This window comes from Vitis riparia, chromosome 13, assembly GCF_004353265.1.
Source record: "Vitis riparia cultivar Riparia Gloire de Montpellier isolate 1030 chromosome 13, EGFV_Vit.rip_1.0, whole genome shotgun sequence".
Taxonomy (NCBI): domain Eukaryota; kingdom Viridiplantae; phylum Streptophyta; class Magnoliopsida; order Vitales; family Vitaceae; genus Vitis; species Vitis riparia.
The window spans coordinates 27689115-27706738 of NC_048443.1; the positions used below are offsets into that span (position 1 = coordinate 27689115).

Here is a 17624-nt window from a genome sequence, read left to right on the forward strand (position 1 = left end):
TTGGTAGAAGTGATACCAAGTAATGATGGGAAAAAAGTCCTTCAAAGGGTGAATCCTATACCATGTGTCAAACTAGAACTTTGTCCCAGTGCCATCACTAACAATACTTGTTGCTAGTGGCACCACAAATCTTCTTGGTTTAGCTTGATGGTAACTATGAAAACTTTTTGAAATTGAGTGGGAATAAGTTCAACTCCCCTTTTGTGCAACCACTGATTGTTGCGTAAGATAAAAAATCATTCCATCCTTAATAGATTGCTTTCTTTGAGGGTCGATCCTTAAATTTATTTAGAATAACATTCCTTCGCAAATTGTCTTGCTCCTTGGCATACCTGCAAAGCTATTTCCCAAATAAAGCCTTGTCAAGCTCAAATGTCCTTTGGATACCTAACCTCCCTTTCTTTTATCTGAAACAAAAAACAGACTACCTCACAGGATGACTGCACTTCTCTAACATGCTGGTCCCCCATAAGAAATCTTGTTGAATATTTTCCAGCCTCATCCTTAGTATGCTAGGGACTAAAAAAGGGGGAAAAAAAGCGCATAAAACAAATAGGAAGATAAGAAAGCTTGTTTTTTATCAAAGTAAGCCACCCTCACTTAGAAAGATATGGCCTCTTCCAACAAGTTAATCTTGAATCCCAAATTGTACAGATTTAAGTGACACTCCTAGTGGTAACCCTAAATAAGCTTCCCCACCTTACAACTAGAATAGCCACTAGCATGTCCAAGTTGATTACCTGCTCTACTGGGATTATCTCACTCTTCTCAAGATTGATTTTGAAGGTCAAACAGCCTCACAGCAGGACAAGATCCATCCCATATACAATAACTGATCAGCATCCGCCTTAATGCAAAGGGGCCATCTCTGGTTCTGTGATCTCTTTGCATTGGAGTTGGGGGTTCTTTTTCTTTGCTGGAATCGTGTACATTGCACATAGAGGCATTTTAAATATGTTGATATCTCATTTGGGGGGTGGGGATGGGTTGTTGTGCTTCTTTGTTTATCTATATAGTGGATTATCTGAGGGAGATGAATGCTGTGTGTTTGAGGACAATAAGAGATCCATGGATCACATATATGCAAGTATGTATTATCTACAGAATCCTTAGCCTCAATATGGTAGTTGCTCCTGTGTAACCTGGATCAGGTGGGTATTAGTGGCCTTTTCAGAGACCATAGGGTTGGGATTCTCTGGGCTTTCTTGAATCTATATAGTTTTGGGTTCCTCATATTAACTTGAGACGTCTTTACTTTTTTCTGGTCAAAGCTTTATAGCCATGCTTTGGTTTGAATCCACCAGCTTAAAACACTGCTTTTATCATGTTCCACATCTTCATTTGTAGTGCTTGAGAATCCTTGCCTGTGTTTTGAGACTTAGATGCAGCCATTTACTTCTACTTATTGTCGATTTTGTGAAATTGTATATTTTATCTTTTTTTTCTTATATACATATAATTTCTCCTGAACATCTGTTAGTCCTGCCATTCATGAAGTTGTTTTGAGTTTTCAGGAGGGTCTTCTCTTTGCCTTTCTACCCGTGATAAATTAATTTGATTCCTTAACTTCCTGTTTTTGCTCCTTTTCAGGTCAGGCATCCAAATATTTTATCATTTCTGCACAGTACTGAGGCTGAGACTTTTGATGGTTCTAGTACAAAAGTTACTATCTATATTGTCACTGAGCCTGTAATGCCACTGTCTGAAAAGATCAAGGAATTAGGTTTAGAAGGTACACAAAGGTACATATATTAATGTCTGGCGCATTTGTTTGTTCTTTTGCGTATTCCACTGCTGCAGTGCTCATGATTGCATTATTTTTATATAAGGCCTGTTCTTTGATTATGCCCTGTCAATCTCTGCATGGTAATTTATGCAATTCTCTATTTTACTTGTTCTGCTACATAATAGTGTTTTTAGGACTTATTTTCATATGTGATTCTTCTTCAATTCCCGAAGAACAACTTTGTTCTTTGCTTTTATTTGCTATAATTTGCCCTTTTTTTGTGGTGATTTTAAAAATTATTCCCAACCATTATCTCTTGGTGGATTACTGGTTGGCAGTAGATATGTGATGTCTATTGAATTGTGTAATGATAATAGACATAAAATTATGTTTGTTCCTTTTTTTTTTTGTAAGATATCTATCTTTTATAAATTACAGTGGTGAAATTTGGTTATCCTAACTTCTTAGACCTATTGGCAGGGACGAGTATTATGCATGGGGACTGCACCAGATAGCTAAAGCTGTGAGCTTTTTGAATAATGACTGTAAGCTAGTAAGTAGTTTCACAATTTTAGTTTCATTTAAACCAAATGTTAAAATAAGTTGCAAATGTTTATGTTTTAAATTGCTTTAAGTAACACCAGATTTTTATGGCCTTAGATTTGTCTTCTATTGTTAATAGTGATATAGATCTCAAGGATTATAGGTTTTTCATTTTTATATAGAGATTTGGGTTTGAGGTATGTATTAGTTTCTAGCACTACTATGCTCTTTTCCCAATCCTTCAGTTACAGGAAATAAACCATTGAAGGTTTTTTTTTTTTTTTTTTTTTCCAGTTGTCAATTTTGTTTTGATCAGAAGTCCAGTTGTCAATGGTAGTCTGTCTCCTGACGTATCTTGATTTATATGAATTAGACCATGGAGTGCGAAGTTTTGCTTGGTATCCTGGTCGATGGTGAAATCAGGGGCTTTTTGTTCAGAATCGAACACAAGGTGGTGATCAAGAGAGAATCAACAATTAAATTTTGTTGATGTCCCTCACAATCAGTGCTAATCTCCAGTTGGAAACCATTAAATGATCATGTGATGCATACTTAGATTTAGTCTTTTGGTTGGAAGAAACCAGGTGTCTATCTTTCTAATTACACTGTACAATCACAGTGTATATGTAGTTCCTGTTTAAGCATTTTGCATTGTAGCAATAATGCCTTTATATGGATGCCAAGTAGTAATAAGCTTTTCCTAACTTTTCTTGATGCACAATTTCATTGTTACACAATTTCTATGAATCAAAGACAGTTTGCACTGCTAATGCTGGTTTGTTGATGTTCCTGTTCTGTTGCTTTAATACACTTTCTTGTATTTCATTCATTTTTTCTATCTTATATTCATGGAAAGTTGTAGTAAAGATGATTTGTGTTCTTCTCTCTGTCTCTCCCCCCACCAGTGGTAGATGTAAGGATCGCTACATAAAAGTTAAAATGACTTTTTGTTTGATTATAATCATAAAAAATAGAAGATATTAGCCATTTTCATCAAGCTTGAATTTCATTCTTGCATGTGTGCTCCTCTGGTGTCACACACCACAAAACGAGTTAGAAATCTATTGGTGCCTCTGATATCATGTTGGATGCTACTTTCTGACGAGCATTGGCTTCTACAGGTTCATGGTAATGTTTGCTTGGCCAGTGTTGTTGTCACTCAAACTCTGGACTGGAAGCTGCATGCTTTTGACGTTCTATCTGAGTTTGATGGCCATAGCGAAGCTGCTACTGGGCCCTTGTTGGTAATCAATTTATTTCAATATGATCCCTGAATGCAGTTTCTTTTTGTCTTGCTTTTATGAATTCCAAACTTATTTAACTTTTTTAATTAAAAATTTTCTGAAAAGTTTCACAAGGATGGCAAAGTTTTAATGAATGTAATTTTAAAGGGAAATATGATATTGTTGTATCTTGGCTGATATGTATTGATGTCAAGAAAAATGTCAAAGATGTGGTTGAATGCTTGAGAATTTGTTTGAGAAACCTTTTTCCCCCTCGTATCGGGTTTAGGATCATAAAACTAGGTTGGTCTATGTTAAGTGGATATTAATTGAGTGATAGAACTCTGCTGAGAGCCTGCCCCTGTGCAACTTTTTTTTTTTTTTTCAGAGATGATAAATATTTTAATAATCACTTTTTTAGTATACTTCAAGATTCTCTCCCTTCTACTTCTTCTTCTTCTTCTTCTTCTTCTTCTTTGTTTGTTTTTTCTAAAACTCCATCATAGTTTGCTTTGTAGTACTGGTATATAGTCTTGGGTTTGACTTGTGATAAGTTTCACATTGTGCTTTTCATGTTTAATAGTGGAACTCTTTTCATGATGACAATCTTTGCAAAGTTTTAAGCCAGACTTGGGTTTGGTGTTTGACATATTTATTTTTTCTTCTAGCAATATGAATGGCTTGTTGGTTCACAATACAAACCAATGGAGTTGCTAAAGTCTGACTGGGCAGCAATCAGGAAATCTCCACCATGGGCCATTGATTCTTGGGGCTTGGGTAAGTCTTCCACTGTTTCCTTTTGTAGGTATACTAGATGCATTCATAGTTTGTTACATAAAGTGGTTTAATAAACGATCTCTTACTATTGTGCTTCCCCAATGGTAACTTTGTAAGGGCCCAAAATATTGGATGTATATGCATTCATGTTACTTCCTTTGATTTGGTTTTTTTTGCTCATGTAGTTTTTATGAGATGGTTGTAACATGTGTCTAATTTAATTGGCTACCTTTTATTTTTCTGATAAAACCGATATTTGTTCCATGTACACTATGTCCGTAGAAGATCCCTGCTTTAGAAGTTGATGTGTATAATGCTAATCCTACAACTTCCACCTTTTCTGGTTTTAGAAAGATAAATATTACTATTTTTTTGGCGCTTATGAATATATTGCCCTTTTGCCTACTAAAAAAAGAAAGAAAGAAAGAAAGATCAATATTACTAGACAATGAGTAAAAGTCCATATTCTCATGTTTTGCTTATTTATTATCTGACCTGCTTTCATCCTTGTATACTGTTTATTGGATTACTTTTTATGTGTTGAATTGACCAATAATCTGTACTGGTGACATCTGATAAAGAGCAACAATCATTAGTAATTTGAAACTTATATTGATTGATATTGTAGAAATTCTATATCTTTTTGCTCTTTTTTCTTGAATAGAGACATCTATTTTCTGCTAGATACATAAATGTGGTGTCCTAAATGCTGGTTTTTATTTGGAGATTTGATTGGAATCTGTTGTTTATTTCCATTGTTAGGTTGTCTCATTTATGAGCTTTTCTCTGGCATGAGATTGGGGAAAACTGAAGAGCTACGTAACACTGCTTCCATTCCAAAGGTCAGTTTTTAATTGTTTGGGATGGATCATTGATTGCAATTGGCCCTTTCTACGGTTCTATCACTTTGCTTTACTTTACCTCTCATGGAGTTGCCTTTTATGTATGTGCATGTGTGTCATGGTTTACTTCTCAAGCTTTTGAAAAATTCATTTTCATTTGCATCTGTCTATTTTCTTGTCTCACAGTCTCTACTTCCAGATTATCAGCGGCTCTTGAGTTCCATGCCTGCTCGCAGGTTGAACACATCGAAGCTTATAGAAAATAGTGGTGAGTTCTTATGATTCGTACTACTAGTATTGTAGTTAACAGTTGCCATGAATTTTTGTTCTTAGGAATTCAATTTGCAGTCCCATGTAAAATGAGAAATTTTCTGTTTAAAGGTATACTATAGTACCCATTGTTTTCCTGAGTGAGTTGCTGGATTTCTCTGTTATTTATTACATGCAATTTTGGTTGTTATACTTTTACTGGATTTCAGGTGAAAGTAGATTAGTTTTAGGAGTACATGATAGAGCTGCAGAAAAAAACTTCAGATAGACACACAGTCCTCCTTTTCTTTGGGTTCCAAATAGGAAGGATCTTCTCATAGGCTTAAATCTGGCTAAAAAACATGTGAACCCTCAAGGATAGGCTGACTGCATTAAGTTTGTTTTAAGTTTGGCAGTTGGATATCTGGGATATTCTTCAGGTTATTGAGTAGTGGCTCTGTCCATGGAGGCTTTTTGCCTAGAAGCATGACAATCAAGCCTAGGCTGCTAGTTGGTTGTTTCTTGCTGTATGACTTTGTTACTTTAAAACATTCAATTTAAAGATTAGGCCATCATTTTCTTCTACTTTCTGCTAAAACAGGATGAGGCAGTTGTCAAAAGGCCAAAGACACTAATTAACTATATCCAGAAAATTATGAGGTTTGGGTGGTGTATTGAATTGCATCTTTTGTTGCCTGAGTTGCTCCATTTGGCTCATGCATTCAAATGGTTGATGCGACTGTCCACCATTTAAGAGCTTTCTTTGGCTTGAATAGGTGATGTGTTTGAGTCCATTATTAAGGATTATGTTCTCATGTCAAAAGGAAGTATAAAGAGGATGATGATTAGGCTTGGATGGGTGTTCTGTTTGAGTCCATCATTAAGGGCTATGTTCTCATGTCAAACCTAGTATTAAAGAGCATGATGATGTAAGGGCATGTTTGGTTTAGGTCTCAAAAACACATTTTCAGCAATTCTTGGTATTTCAAATCCACCCAAATACCTGTGTCATTCACTTGTTCTATATTTGGAACATCCTTTTTATCTTCTATTCTGTTAATTTTTGTCCTAAAACAATATCATGCGGCTTTAGAGATTCTTTCACTTCAGTTTCATCTTGGTCGATTACTTTTAGGGAGAAACTGGAACTTTCTTTTTAGATAATGATTAAAAATTCTGACCTGTTTAGTGTTTAAATAAGAATGTAGCTGCATTGGGAAATTCATGGACCTTATCTTGCTAAACATTCTTGTTTGTGTAACTATTTTTATGGGTTTCTCCTTCCATAATACATGTAATAAGATGAGATATCCATTTTAAATGTAACTTTGGTGACCTATCAACCTTATGCTCATCATTCCGTCTACCAGTTACAAGGGACATCTAAGCTTGGCAACATATGAATGACTCAATTTTCATTGTGATGGAATTTTATTTTACAATTCAACTTTTACTTGGGTTCCTTCAGAGCTTAATGGTTGTGCTTGTATTTTTAAATGCAACTTGTTTTGGCGGGATTTTTATAAGTTCCATGCTGAAATGCAATTTATGAATCCATCTGCTCCTCTTCTCTTGCATTTTATGTTTGGGCACTTCTATTTTTTTATTTCTTTGCCTCGGTCTCTTTCTTCTTAGTATTCCCTTCTTTCTTCCTTTTCCTTTTTTTTTTGGTGCATACTAATTTCAGAAGATATGCATTGGCAGAATATTTCCAAAATAAGTTGGTGGATACTATACATTTCATGGACATTCTTAATTTGAAGGACAGTGTTGAAAAGGATACCTTCTTCCGTAAGCTTCCAAATCTAGCAGAGCAGCTTCCTCGCCAAATAGTGCTGAAAAAGGTGTGACTATTGATTTCTGATGTGAAATGTCACACTTAGTTCTAACAGCAATGTTTTTCCATGCCAAGTTCTGATTTTGTCATTTCTATTCACAGTTACTTCCTATGTTGGCCTCCGCTTTAGAATTTGGTTCAGCTGCTGCTCCTGCCTTGACTGCACTATTGAAAATGGCTTCTTGGCTTTCAGCTGAAGATTTCAGTGCCAAGGTCATACTCTTTTGAGTACCTCATGTAAACTTATTATGTTGGCATTTATAATTAACAATAATTTTATCTTTCTTTATGTGTTTAGATGCTCATCTCATTTCTGTTTTTCTAAAATTTGATGTTGGCAAACTCCTCATTTTTATATACAGGTACTTCCGACAATTGTGAAACTTTTCGCCTCAAATGACCGAGCCATTCGAGTTGGTCTCCTGCAGCATATTGATCAGTATGGGGAGTCATTATCTGCACAAATTGTTGATGAACAAGTATGGTAGTGGTTTCTGAATGATTTAGTCAAATTTTAGCTGTCCATGTTTTGGACATAAGATAATGCTTGTATCTTTTCACCATCAATTTGGAAATTCTAAAATGCTTGGTGATGCTTGGCACTAGGTTTATACTCATGTTGCTACTGGGTTCTCAGACACGTCTGCTTTTCTTCGGGAATTGACACTTAAATCCATGCTTATTCTTGCTCCTAAGGTATTTGTATCTCAATTTCATTTTTCTTTGGTGGCAATATCATAGCTTCATGGTGTTTGGTATATAATGATGAAACTTTCTGTTAGTGTGATGAGAATTCTTTGATGCAAAAAATGTACTATTAAATTATGATTTTGAAAACTAGTACTGATGTCTAGGACATTCTTGAAACGTCATTTGTACAATGTGAAGGTTTCCTGGTTAGATTTCATCAGCGATGTTGACTATCAGAGATAGGTTAAGGTTATTACTCCTTGCTTCGCAATTGAGTAAAGTTGTTTCCTTAATGATAACATTTGCATGAGTGGGTTTGAAGTGATCTATGCTACTAAGATTGACCTTCTTGTAATTAATTTATCAATCTTTTAGAAGGGAATCCTGTATTTGATTCTAGTGGCCATTTTAAGAGACTTTATTAGAGATGTTGTTTGATCTTGAGTTAAGCTTTTTTCTATAGCCTTTTAAGAGCTTAGATATTTTTGAGGAGATTATTTTCTAACATTTTTTCTAAGGACAGCTGCAATAATTGTTTTATTTTGGATTTGGTTGTTTTTTGGGTTTGATTCATTGGTGCTATCATGTCTTTCTTTCTTTTCCAAAAATGTGATTCAAACTAATACATGAAGTAAACTACTTCTTCAACAGAGAGCTTGTGAGCTACAATAATATTTAACTGAGAAAATTTAACTTGAATTAAACTAGGACGTTATCAGTATTTTCTTAGTTGGTGGTTTCTTTGTTCATTATGTTGTCTATATGAGGTGTAAAATTTGATTTATGATCTGGTCTGAGGGTGGTTGTATCTTATTAAAATAGCACTCTCAACTTTGTTGGGTACTTCCATCATTACCTTATTAGTTCTGCTTTTGCTGATGAAGAGATTAGAAAAGATGATTGGATTTCAGTGGAGTGGGATGAAAAAAGGGAGGCTGAACCTAATTAATTGGAAAGTAATATGATTCTTAAAGAAGTTGGATGTGGTGAATAAAGTACTGTTAGGGAAGGGCTTTGGAGGTGCACTGGGGAAGGGAATAAGTTGTCAATGAGACTGGTGATGGGAAAGTATGGGGTGGAAAAGGGGGGTCGTCTGCAAGTGGGGTGAGGAGCATCCTTTCAATATGGTGCAAGATGGTCACATTCTTTTTTGCGGCTTCATGGGCTCAGGAAATGAAGGGTGTCAATGTAATAGTGAGGCACCTCATTCATTAGAGTTGGGGATGGAGCCTGGGAGGTCCCGTCCTCATTTGGGTAGGGTTGTGGAAATGAATTACGAAAGGTTTGAAAGAGTTCAGTGCATGTGCGCTGAAAAGTGGAGAATGGACTGAGTTTGAAGTTTGAGTATGATATGTGTGGGGGGAGACACCCTTGAAGGTGAGTTTTGCAGATTTTTTAGGACTGGAAAATAAGAGTCTATGGTGGTGGAGTATCTGTGGTGGTAGAGGCGGGAGGATATTGGAACTGAGATTTTTTTGGGGATTTTCACATCTGGGAACTGGAGGATGTTGATTCCCTTTGGACTCTATTACAAGGCTCTCATTAAAATGAAAGGCTCACCATGATATGTGGTGGGCAGAGACACCCTTGAAGGTGAGTTTTGCTGATATGTTTGGACTGGAAAATAAAGTGTCTATGGTGTTGAAATACCTGCAGTGGCAGAAGCAGGAAATTATTGGAACTGATTTGTTTTTTGGGGCTTTTCACATCTGGGAACTGGAGGATGTTGATTCCCTTTGAACCATATTACTTGTCTCTTGCTAAAATGAAAGGCTCATCATGGTTTTTCATGATTAGGGACCAGTGAGGGATGAGTACCTTTTGGTCCATATTTATAGGGTGGAGGTGGGGAAGTGGAGGGTGGATGTTGCAGGTGGGCAGATTAAGGATGTAAGATTCATGAATGAACCATTCTTTAAGGGGTTGACAGATAAAGAAAAGAAGTATAGTTTCCATAGAAAAATGGAAGCTTGGGAGTTGGCTCCTTTAGAGGTGGCATTCTCTGTTTGGGCAGTAGCCAGATCAAGTATTGGGGAGTGAGAGGGTCGTCCAAACTTACTGTTGTATGTCAAAAAGGGACAGGTTCACCTCATCATGCATTGCCAGCAGGCCCAGAACAGAGTTCTATTATTTTTTGTTCTCCCTGAGTAGTGTGGGTACAAAGACAGTTGAGGTGTTGGCATGGGACATTTGTCTGGAATGGCAAAAGAAAGGCATGGAGACAACACCCTGCTTGGCTCTCTAAGTTTAGATAGAGCACTAGTAAGGAACATTTGAGGGGGACAGAATTACCAGGCGAAAACTGAAAGAGATTGCCTTTTGATCGGAATGTAGGTGGGTGGTAGGGCAGCAGTTGAGGGAATTGGTCCTTAATTTTATTGATATTACACTGTATAGTGACTAGAGTCCTTTGGGATATTATTTTTGGGTTGATAGATATCAAGTGGGTCCTCCCAGAAACTGTAAAGGAGACTCTTATCTCCTGGAGGGGCTCATTTGTAGGGAAGAAAAGGAAAAAGATTTGGAAATCCATTCCGTTGTGTATTTTTTGGACGGTTTGGAAGGAGAGGAATAGATTAGCTTTTAGGGGGGGTGAGTTGAATATTCAGAGATTAAAGAATTCTTTTGTTTGTAACTTGTGGAATTGGGCCAAAGTGTATTTAGGTGAGGAGTCTTTCTCCCTTATAGGTTTCTTGGAGTGGGTAGCTTCCACTTGAGGGAAGGTAGTTCTTTTTGGTCCTTTTTCTTTTTTGTGGCTGTAGCCGTCTTGTATACTCCCTGTATGCTTTATGACATTTAGCCTTTTCTAATGAATATCTTGCTTACTTATCAAAAAAAAAAAATTTATTGATATTATGGGTTGTTCCTAAATTGTGGGGTTCGATTTTATTATTTTATTATTTATTTTTTTTACCAAACTTTCTTACCTCCCTATAAAACGAAATTACTAGAAATTAAGGCCAATATGAGGATGAGAGGATATCAATCTAGATTGAACTAAGTGTAAATGCTTAGTTGTATCACCCCGAGTAGTAAAATATTGAAAATTATTGGGATATTGGTGGTTGGATTTTACTGAAATATCGGACAGAAATTCGGATAAAAAATATTGATGGGATGGAAATTGATCAAAAGTCATAGAAATGTTGGGAAAAACTCTAAGAAATGATAAAGTAAACAATAATACAAATATTGAAATTCTTCTATTAAAGAAAACAATATATGTATTATAACATTTATGACATTTGACAATAATTTATAGAACTTGAGAACATATTTAATACTAAAATAATGATCCATCTAATTTGGATGTATTCAAGAATATAAAATAAATGATAATATATGTGTAATTTTTTATTTAAAAATATTTAGAATTTTATTATAGCGTTATGTTTTCCTTATATTTAATTACTATGCAAAGGATATAAAAAAGACCTATTAAAAAAATTATCATGATGGTTTTATATTTATAGCAATAAGTTAAATCAAATTATTATTATTTTTTTTAATATTTAGTGTTGTGCATAGATATATCATAGTGTTACTTAAATATAGCATATGCAAGTATAAACAATAAATTCAAGTAGCCCAAGTAGCAAATGATTCTGCTTTCCTCATTATTGAGCTCGAGTTTGAGGCACCTTTCCTCCACTTTACATTTTTTAGTGTGCTGACATGGCTGAAAATCAGTGATCAATCGGAAAAATGACCAAAAATTCACAATAAATTGTGTTGAAATTTTGGTGGAAATTTCTGCTATAATATCCTATCGGTACCCCAGAACACAGAAATTTCATAGAAATGTCAGGTAAATTTCGGGAAACTTTAATCACTGGACTATGACCTCAGATGAAACTGGATGGCTAGAACAGATTTGTGTGCCTAAGCTTGAGTAGCTAGGGTTTTTGGCCCTATTAAGTTCCCACGATTAGAGTTTCCTGAAATTTTGCCAAAATTGTAGAGAAATTTCAAATATTGGGTTGGGGGGTTGATAGAAAAAAATGAAGAGAAAAATTGGCAAAGTGAATTTTTCAGATTTTCCCCTAATTTTCATCTTCTGATTTTATCAGAATTTCTCTAATTTGTTGCTGAAATTTCAGAGATTTTTGGTGGCCGACCCTCCATGCTCCAAAAATTTTTAAGGATTCAGTTCCTCCACTTGGGGTTCTAGGCACTTAACTAAATTGCCAAGTTTGCCCTTGATGAAAAAGTATACATAAAATATATATACTATATTCTGTTTCCTAAACTTTCTTATAAAATAAAACTTTAACCAATAAATTAATTTTAATTATTATATCTTTAAATTTAATTTAAATTATTGTTAAAAAATAGAAAACCCATCATAACTTAATAAGTCTTTTTTTGTATCTTTTATATAGTAATTAAATACAAGAAAAATAAATTCTTGTAAATAAAATTATAAATATTTTTAAATAAAAAAATAATTATATGTATGTCATCATTTCCTTTATGTCCTTAAATACATTTTTTTTTTTTTTTTGATAAGAAATGCTTAAATACATCTAAATTAAGTATTAAATATGTTTTCAGTTTTTGCAAATTATTGTTGAATGTCACAAATTTTATCATATATATTGTCTGTATGCTGTGTGGCTTTTTGCCTCTTCTTTAATGAATTTCTGGTTTACTTATCAAAAATTTTTTTTATCATATATATTGTTTCTTCAATAAAGCAACTTCAATATGTATATTATTGTTTCTTTTATCATTTCATGGAGTTTTCTTATAGAAATCCATTGATAACTTTTTTTCCAATTTCCGTAAAACATAATCATTGATATTTCTGTAATTTTCAGTATTTTAATCTTTGCTGAGTTCAAGTATGGTTGTTATTAATATCTCATTGCATTACAGACCTTTGACTGAAGAAACATGTTTCCTGTTAACTTATTGCAATTCAAACTATCTTCTTTTTTTCTTTTTTCTTTTTTCATCTAGAGACCACAGATATTGTCATCATTCCTGAACTTCATTGTTTGCTGGTCAAGAGATTCTTCTGTTGGCCTTATTATACTGGTGAAAATAATTATTTATGGTTTCTCAGCTCTTTATAAATGTCGGTTTTCCTTGCTTGTAATTGCAGCTGTCTCAACGCACTATTTCAGGATCATTGTTGAAGTATCTCTCAAAGCTTCAGGTATTGCTTCAGTCATTTGTTGATACAAATGGGGCCTGTTAAAATTTTGCTTCAAATCTTGCACTATTCATTTGTTGCTTCACCCAAAGCTACAGCCTCCTGTTGATTTTGTTCTCAAAACTCTTGTTCTCTTGAGTTTTGACACCCTATGCCCCTTGGGGTGGGTAGCCAAAGGCAGTCCTAGTGTGGGACCTTTTGTTTTTCTTCATCTTTTTATCCTCTTGTACATTTTTTTCTTTTTGAAGGATATCTCATCCTTCTTTCTTTTGTTCATTTGTTTACCTCTCTCTGATAAAATGCAAGGAAAGTGTCTTTATCAAAATAAAAAAATAAAAAAACTCTTGCACTTACTTTTCCTTTTAATGATGTATTTTTCTTACAGCAATGTAGTTATGAATTTTTTTTCCTATCTTTTTTCTTGTTAATTTTTTTTCTCTTTTGGTTTGTAGGTTGATGAAGAACCTGCTATTAGAACAAATACAACCATATTACTTGGAAACATTGCCAGCTACCTTAATGAAGGGGTTAGTTTTTGCTAGCTGTCAAGTTACTAATTTTGCTATTGTAATATTTGTCGTTGTTGCATGATCATTCTGAATCACTTTATGATCTTGTTTGAGAGGCTTAGATAAAATACCTTACCTATCCAAAAAAAAAAAAATTGTTGAGAGGGCCATTTTCTTTGTTAATCTGGTTGTTTATTTAGTGATAGTAGGTAGTGTTTGTCATCTAATGATAACTGGATAAGTTCATAATGATATGATGCGTCCTCAAATGGAAATGTCAACTGACGGGGTTGGATCTACAATGCAGACTAGGAAAAGAGTTTTGATAAATGCATTTACAGTTCGTGCATTGCGTGATACTTTCTCTCCTGCCCGAGGAGCAGGTAATTATGAACTTGATCTGTTTTTCAACTTTGTTTACTTCTACAAATACCTGCTGGTGTTCTTTCCACTTTTTGTTGAAAATTCTTTTGCACTTTCATGCCTTTGTTTTGTCATGCTGTATTGCGCAAACCCAGCACCCCCACCTGTCCTGCAGAAGGAAAAAGAACAAGAAAAAAAATTATTTAGGTTGCAATTTAATTCTTCAGTTAATGTGGATGAGTTTTGACAAATTTAAAATTGTTTTGTGGCAGGAGTTATGGCTTTATGTGCGACCAGTTCTTATTATGACATCACAGAGATTGCAACTCGGATTCTGCCAAATGTTGTTGTACTTACCATTGATCCTGACAGGTTATCTTTTCTTTCATTGACCCCTTTCACTGTTGTTTGGATGTTTCTCTCTTGATATACATAAACAAGGATGCTCCTCTTCTTCTATAGCAATCTTGATGCTGTGAATCTTTACAATGTCCTCTATATAATCCTTGCCGTGCTTAGTCATTGATTGCCCTTCAAACCATTTCCCCTTAATTTGCCTTTGATAAAGGGAGGCAAACATGGACACTGGGACATGATCAAGGTGTGCCCAGGGAATATCAGAGTGTAGTCCGCGTCTGACACAAGCATGGCTACACCACAGAAATGTTTGTGCTACTTAGGTGTCTTTGTTTTCTTTGTTGTTACTCTCTGGTCTTTTTTGGTTCTTATTAAGAAAAGAGTAATTATCACATAACTCTTGCTTTAGGTATGTTCTTTGATCAACATGAAAATATAATTTGTTCTCTTTCTAATGGAGCAGTGATGTTCGATCAAAGGCATTTCAAGCTGTTGACCAATTTTTGCAGATAGTTAAGCAATACCATGAGAAGGTGTGTTACTAAACTCTTGTTGCTTTTTTTTCCCACACATCATCAACTTTTGATATCTGTCTGGAGATATTAGAGAGAGATAATTGCTGACTGCATATCAGGCACCCTTGAATGCTACCTTGTGTTAAATTATATGCCTTTGCCGAATCAATCCACTGTATTTTCTGCTTGCATGCCATCTTTTTTGAAATGCTTAACCATTAGTAAATTGGTGCTCTACCACACTTCTTTTCACGATCCATTGGATTCCAAGATTTCCCCAACACCCTGCCACCCATCACACTCAAGCCTACCTAATCTACCCCTGCCCCCCATGCCACAAATCTCCTGGTGAGTGGTTGAACTCCCTTCTTCTTTGGAGAACTGCCTTCAAATTTCAATGTCAGCTAAATGAGAATTAATTTGTGCTACAATGCATATAGACGCATGTATTCGTATTTGGCTGCACACTTGTATCTTCTAGGACTAACTCCTCATGTGGAAGTTAAAAAAAATTCTCTTATGTCGATATTTGACATTTGAAACCATCCTAAATTTCTGGTATTGCCATAGATGTTTCCTCAATGTTGATTATATGACATTTGCATACAAACTAGTTCTTGGAAATTTAGCAGTAGTTATCATCCAGAAGATCAGTTTGACATGTTTTCAAATTATTTCTTTCTTTCTATTTTTAATCAGTGGCATTCATATGTTAATCATAAATGCTGATCCTTTCTCCACGCCTTTGCTTATCCACCATGCTATCTGTTATTTATGAAAAAACTACATGTAACTTGTGTAGTTTCATAGTTTTATTTTCTCTACAGAATAAAATTAATATCTCCATGCAAAGTTGAAATTCAAGGAATTGTCTGAGATGGTGATGATTGATTATTGTTCCACTTAATAACACATCTATGTTTTCTGTGTGGGCTTTTATAGACAAATGCTGGAGATACCACTGGGTCAAGCATGGGAATCTCATCAATACCAGGAAATGCTAGCTTACTTGGGTGAGTTAATTTTGATCTTCATCGGATTGCAGAACTATAAATTCAATTAATTTTTTGGCCTAACACAGCATATAGAAGTTTTCAATTTTGTCTTTTGAGCAAACAAACTCAAAATAACATAGCATTAGTTTTTATGCATCAAATAATTCTATAGCTTCAGTTTTTCTTTATTCAATATAAAATTCTGGCTTTTGGTATGAGTGGTCATGTTATAACTATTGACTTTGTCTATATTTTTTATATCCAACATGGGTTTTGTTAATTTGAAATGGATGGGTTCTCTTCACATGGCTGGGTACTGAATTATCAAGCTTCCCTTAATCAATAATTCATCAATTATCTTTCTCTGTTTCTCCATTTCTCGCTCTTATTTGATTTAATGTTTATCTTAATTCTTGAATTACATTTTTTAGTATGGACTCATCAACTTGCCTTGTTGGAAATTTGGCACTGACATTGAATATTGCAATTAAATGTAGATGGGCCATGAGTTCCTTAACTCTTAAGAGCAAACCTTCAGAACAAGCTCCACTGGCTCCTGCTAATTCTAGTGCACCTCTTGCTTCGGCAAGCTCAAATGACAGCTCAGGTATCCATCTTGCTTCTATCTCTATATTTACTAGTGTCTGCATTCATTGAACCAACCAATCTCCTGATTTTGGTTTCTACTGACAATCACAGTGATGGATACTGCAACTCCAGCATCGATCAACGTAAGTTCCCCCACCAATTTTTCTGATCAAGCTGTTCCGGCATCCCCTACATCCACTGATGGCTGGGGAGAGCTTGAAAATGGAATTCATGAAGAGCATGAGAGTGACAAAGATGGTTGGGATGATATTGAGCCACTTGAAGAGCCAAAGCCACCTTCAGCTCTTGCCAATATCCAAGCAGCTCAAAAGCGGCCTGTATCGCAACCAAAACCACAAGGTAATATCATCAGTTTCGCTTCTAGTTGGTGGCAGCGTTCACAAAGCTGAAATACCGTAACTAAATGCACGCTACGTGTTTTACAATTTTGAGCTTCCCTGTAGTCTATCTAATGGGAGATTTTCTGTGTGCAGTCCCAAGTCGACCAAAAATTCCACCAAAGGTGAGTAAAGATGAAGATGACGACTTGTGGGGATCCATAGCTGCCCCTGCTCCAAAAACAGCATCAAAACCACTCAACGTAAAAACTGCTGGAGCAGTTGATGACGATGATCCCTGGGCTGCCATTGCTGCCCCCCCACCCACAACCAGGGCCAAACCTTTATCAGCTGGCAGAGGCAGAGGAGCCAAACCCGCTGCTCCAAAGTTGGGAGCACAGAGGATAAACCGGACATCCTCATCCGGGATGTAAATGTCCTAAAAGCAAGAGCAGTGAAAATGAAGAAATAGCAAGGCGAATTCTGTACAATTTTTTGTTGTGGTGACGCTCTTGTTTTCCATACTAGAATACATAGAGGATATGTGTCACCGTGAGTTGTATGTACACCTCTTTATCCAGACACAACATTCGATTTGTAATATTAATTTTTTTTTTTCCCACCAAATAATGTTTCTTTTGGTTTTTGCCCATAATTGAATTGTTTTTTGGCCTGGTTCAGTAGGAGGCCCCTGTAAAGTCATTGAAGTCTATTTAGGCAACTGGGGTGGAATGAAATTGATTTCTCTTTGTTATTCTCAATTTGAGCATTCCGAGTATGGTCAATTCAACATCAACGATTTCTCCATCAAAATTGTTAAAATAGTGTGCGGTTGAAACCCTATTCATCCCTAGTAATCAAGAGACGTATTTAAGTAAAAGACACGGCCGTATTAAATAGATGGGTTTCTGATT

General features: G+C 35.4%; 1 protein-coding gene across 2 annotated transcripts in view; it reads left to right on the forward strand.

The window, feature by feature from the left end:
* LOC117927467 (probable inactive serine/threonine-protein kinase scy1) overlaps nucleotides 1-17471 on the forward strand; it is a 29470-nt gene extending 11999 nt beyond the window's left edge. Inside the window, exons 3-21 of one of the 2 annotated variants that reach the window (XM_034846950.1) lie at nucleotides 1591-1742; nucleotides 2207-2279; nucleotides 3391-3513; nucleotides 4161-4269; nucleotides 5032-5111; nucleotides 5298-5379; nucleotides 7065-7204; nucleotides 7300-7410; nucleotides 7560-7676; nucleotides 7804-7893; nucleotides 12995-13048; nucleotides 13498-13572; nucleotides 13862-13937; nucleotides 14190-14289; nucleotides 14738-14807; nucleotides 15732-15802; nucleotides 16282-16391; nucleotides 16484-16732; nucleotides 16867-17471. In XM_034846950.1, the coding sequence (XP_034702841.1) occupies nucleotides 1591-1742; nucleotides 2207-2279; nucleotides 3391-3513; nucleotides 4161-4269; nucleotides 5032-5111; nucleotides 5298-5379; nucleotides 7065-7204; nucleotides 7300-7410; nucleotides 7560-7676; nucleotides 7804-7893; nucleotides 12995-13048; nucleotides 13498-13572; nucleotides 13862-13937; nucleotides 14190-14289; nucleotides 14738-14807; nucleotides 15732-15802; nucleotides 16282-16391; nucleotides 16484-16732; nucleotides 16867-17144 (2160 nt within the window). In that variant the 3' untranslated portion in view covers nucleotides 17145-17471. The remainder of the gene's footprint in view (nucleotides 1-1590; nucleotides 1743-2206; nucleotides 2280-3390; nucleotides 3514-4160; nucleotides 4270-5031; nucleotides 5112-5297; nucleotides 5380-7064; nucleotides 7205-7299; nucleotides 7411-7559; nucleotides 7677-7803; nucleotides 7894-12994; nucleotides 13049-13497; nucleotides 13573-13861; nucleotides 13938-14189; nucleotides 14290-14737; nucleotides 14808-15731; nucleotides 15803-16281; nucleotides 16392-16483; nucleotides 16733-16866) is intronic. The other variant, XM_034846951.1, reaches the window with a different exon arrangement.
* Nucleotides 17472-17624: the final 153 nt, after the last annotated feature.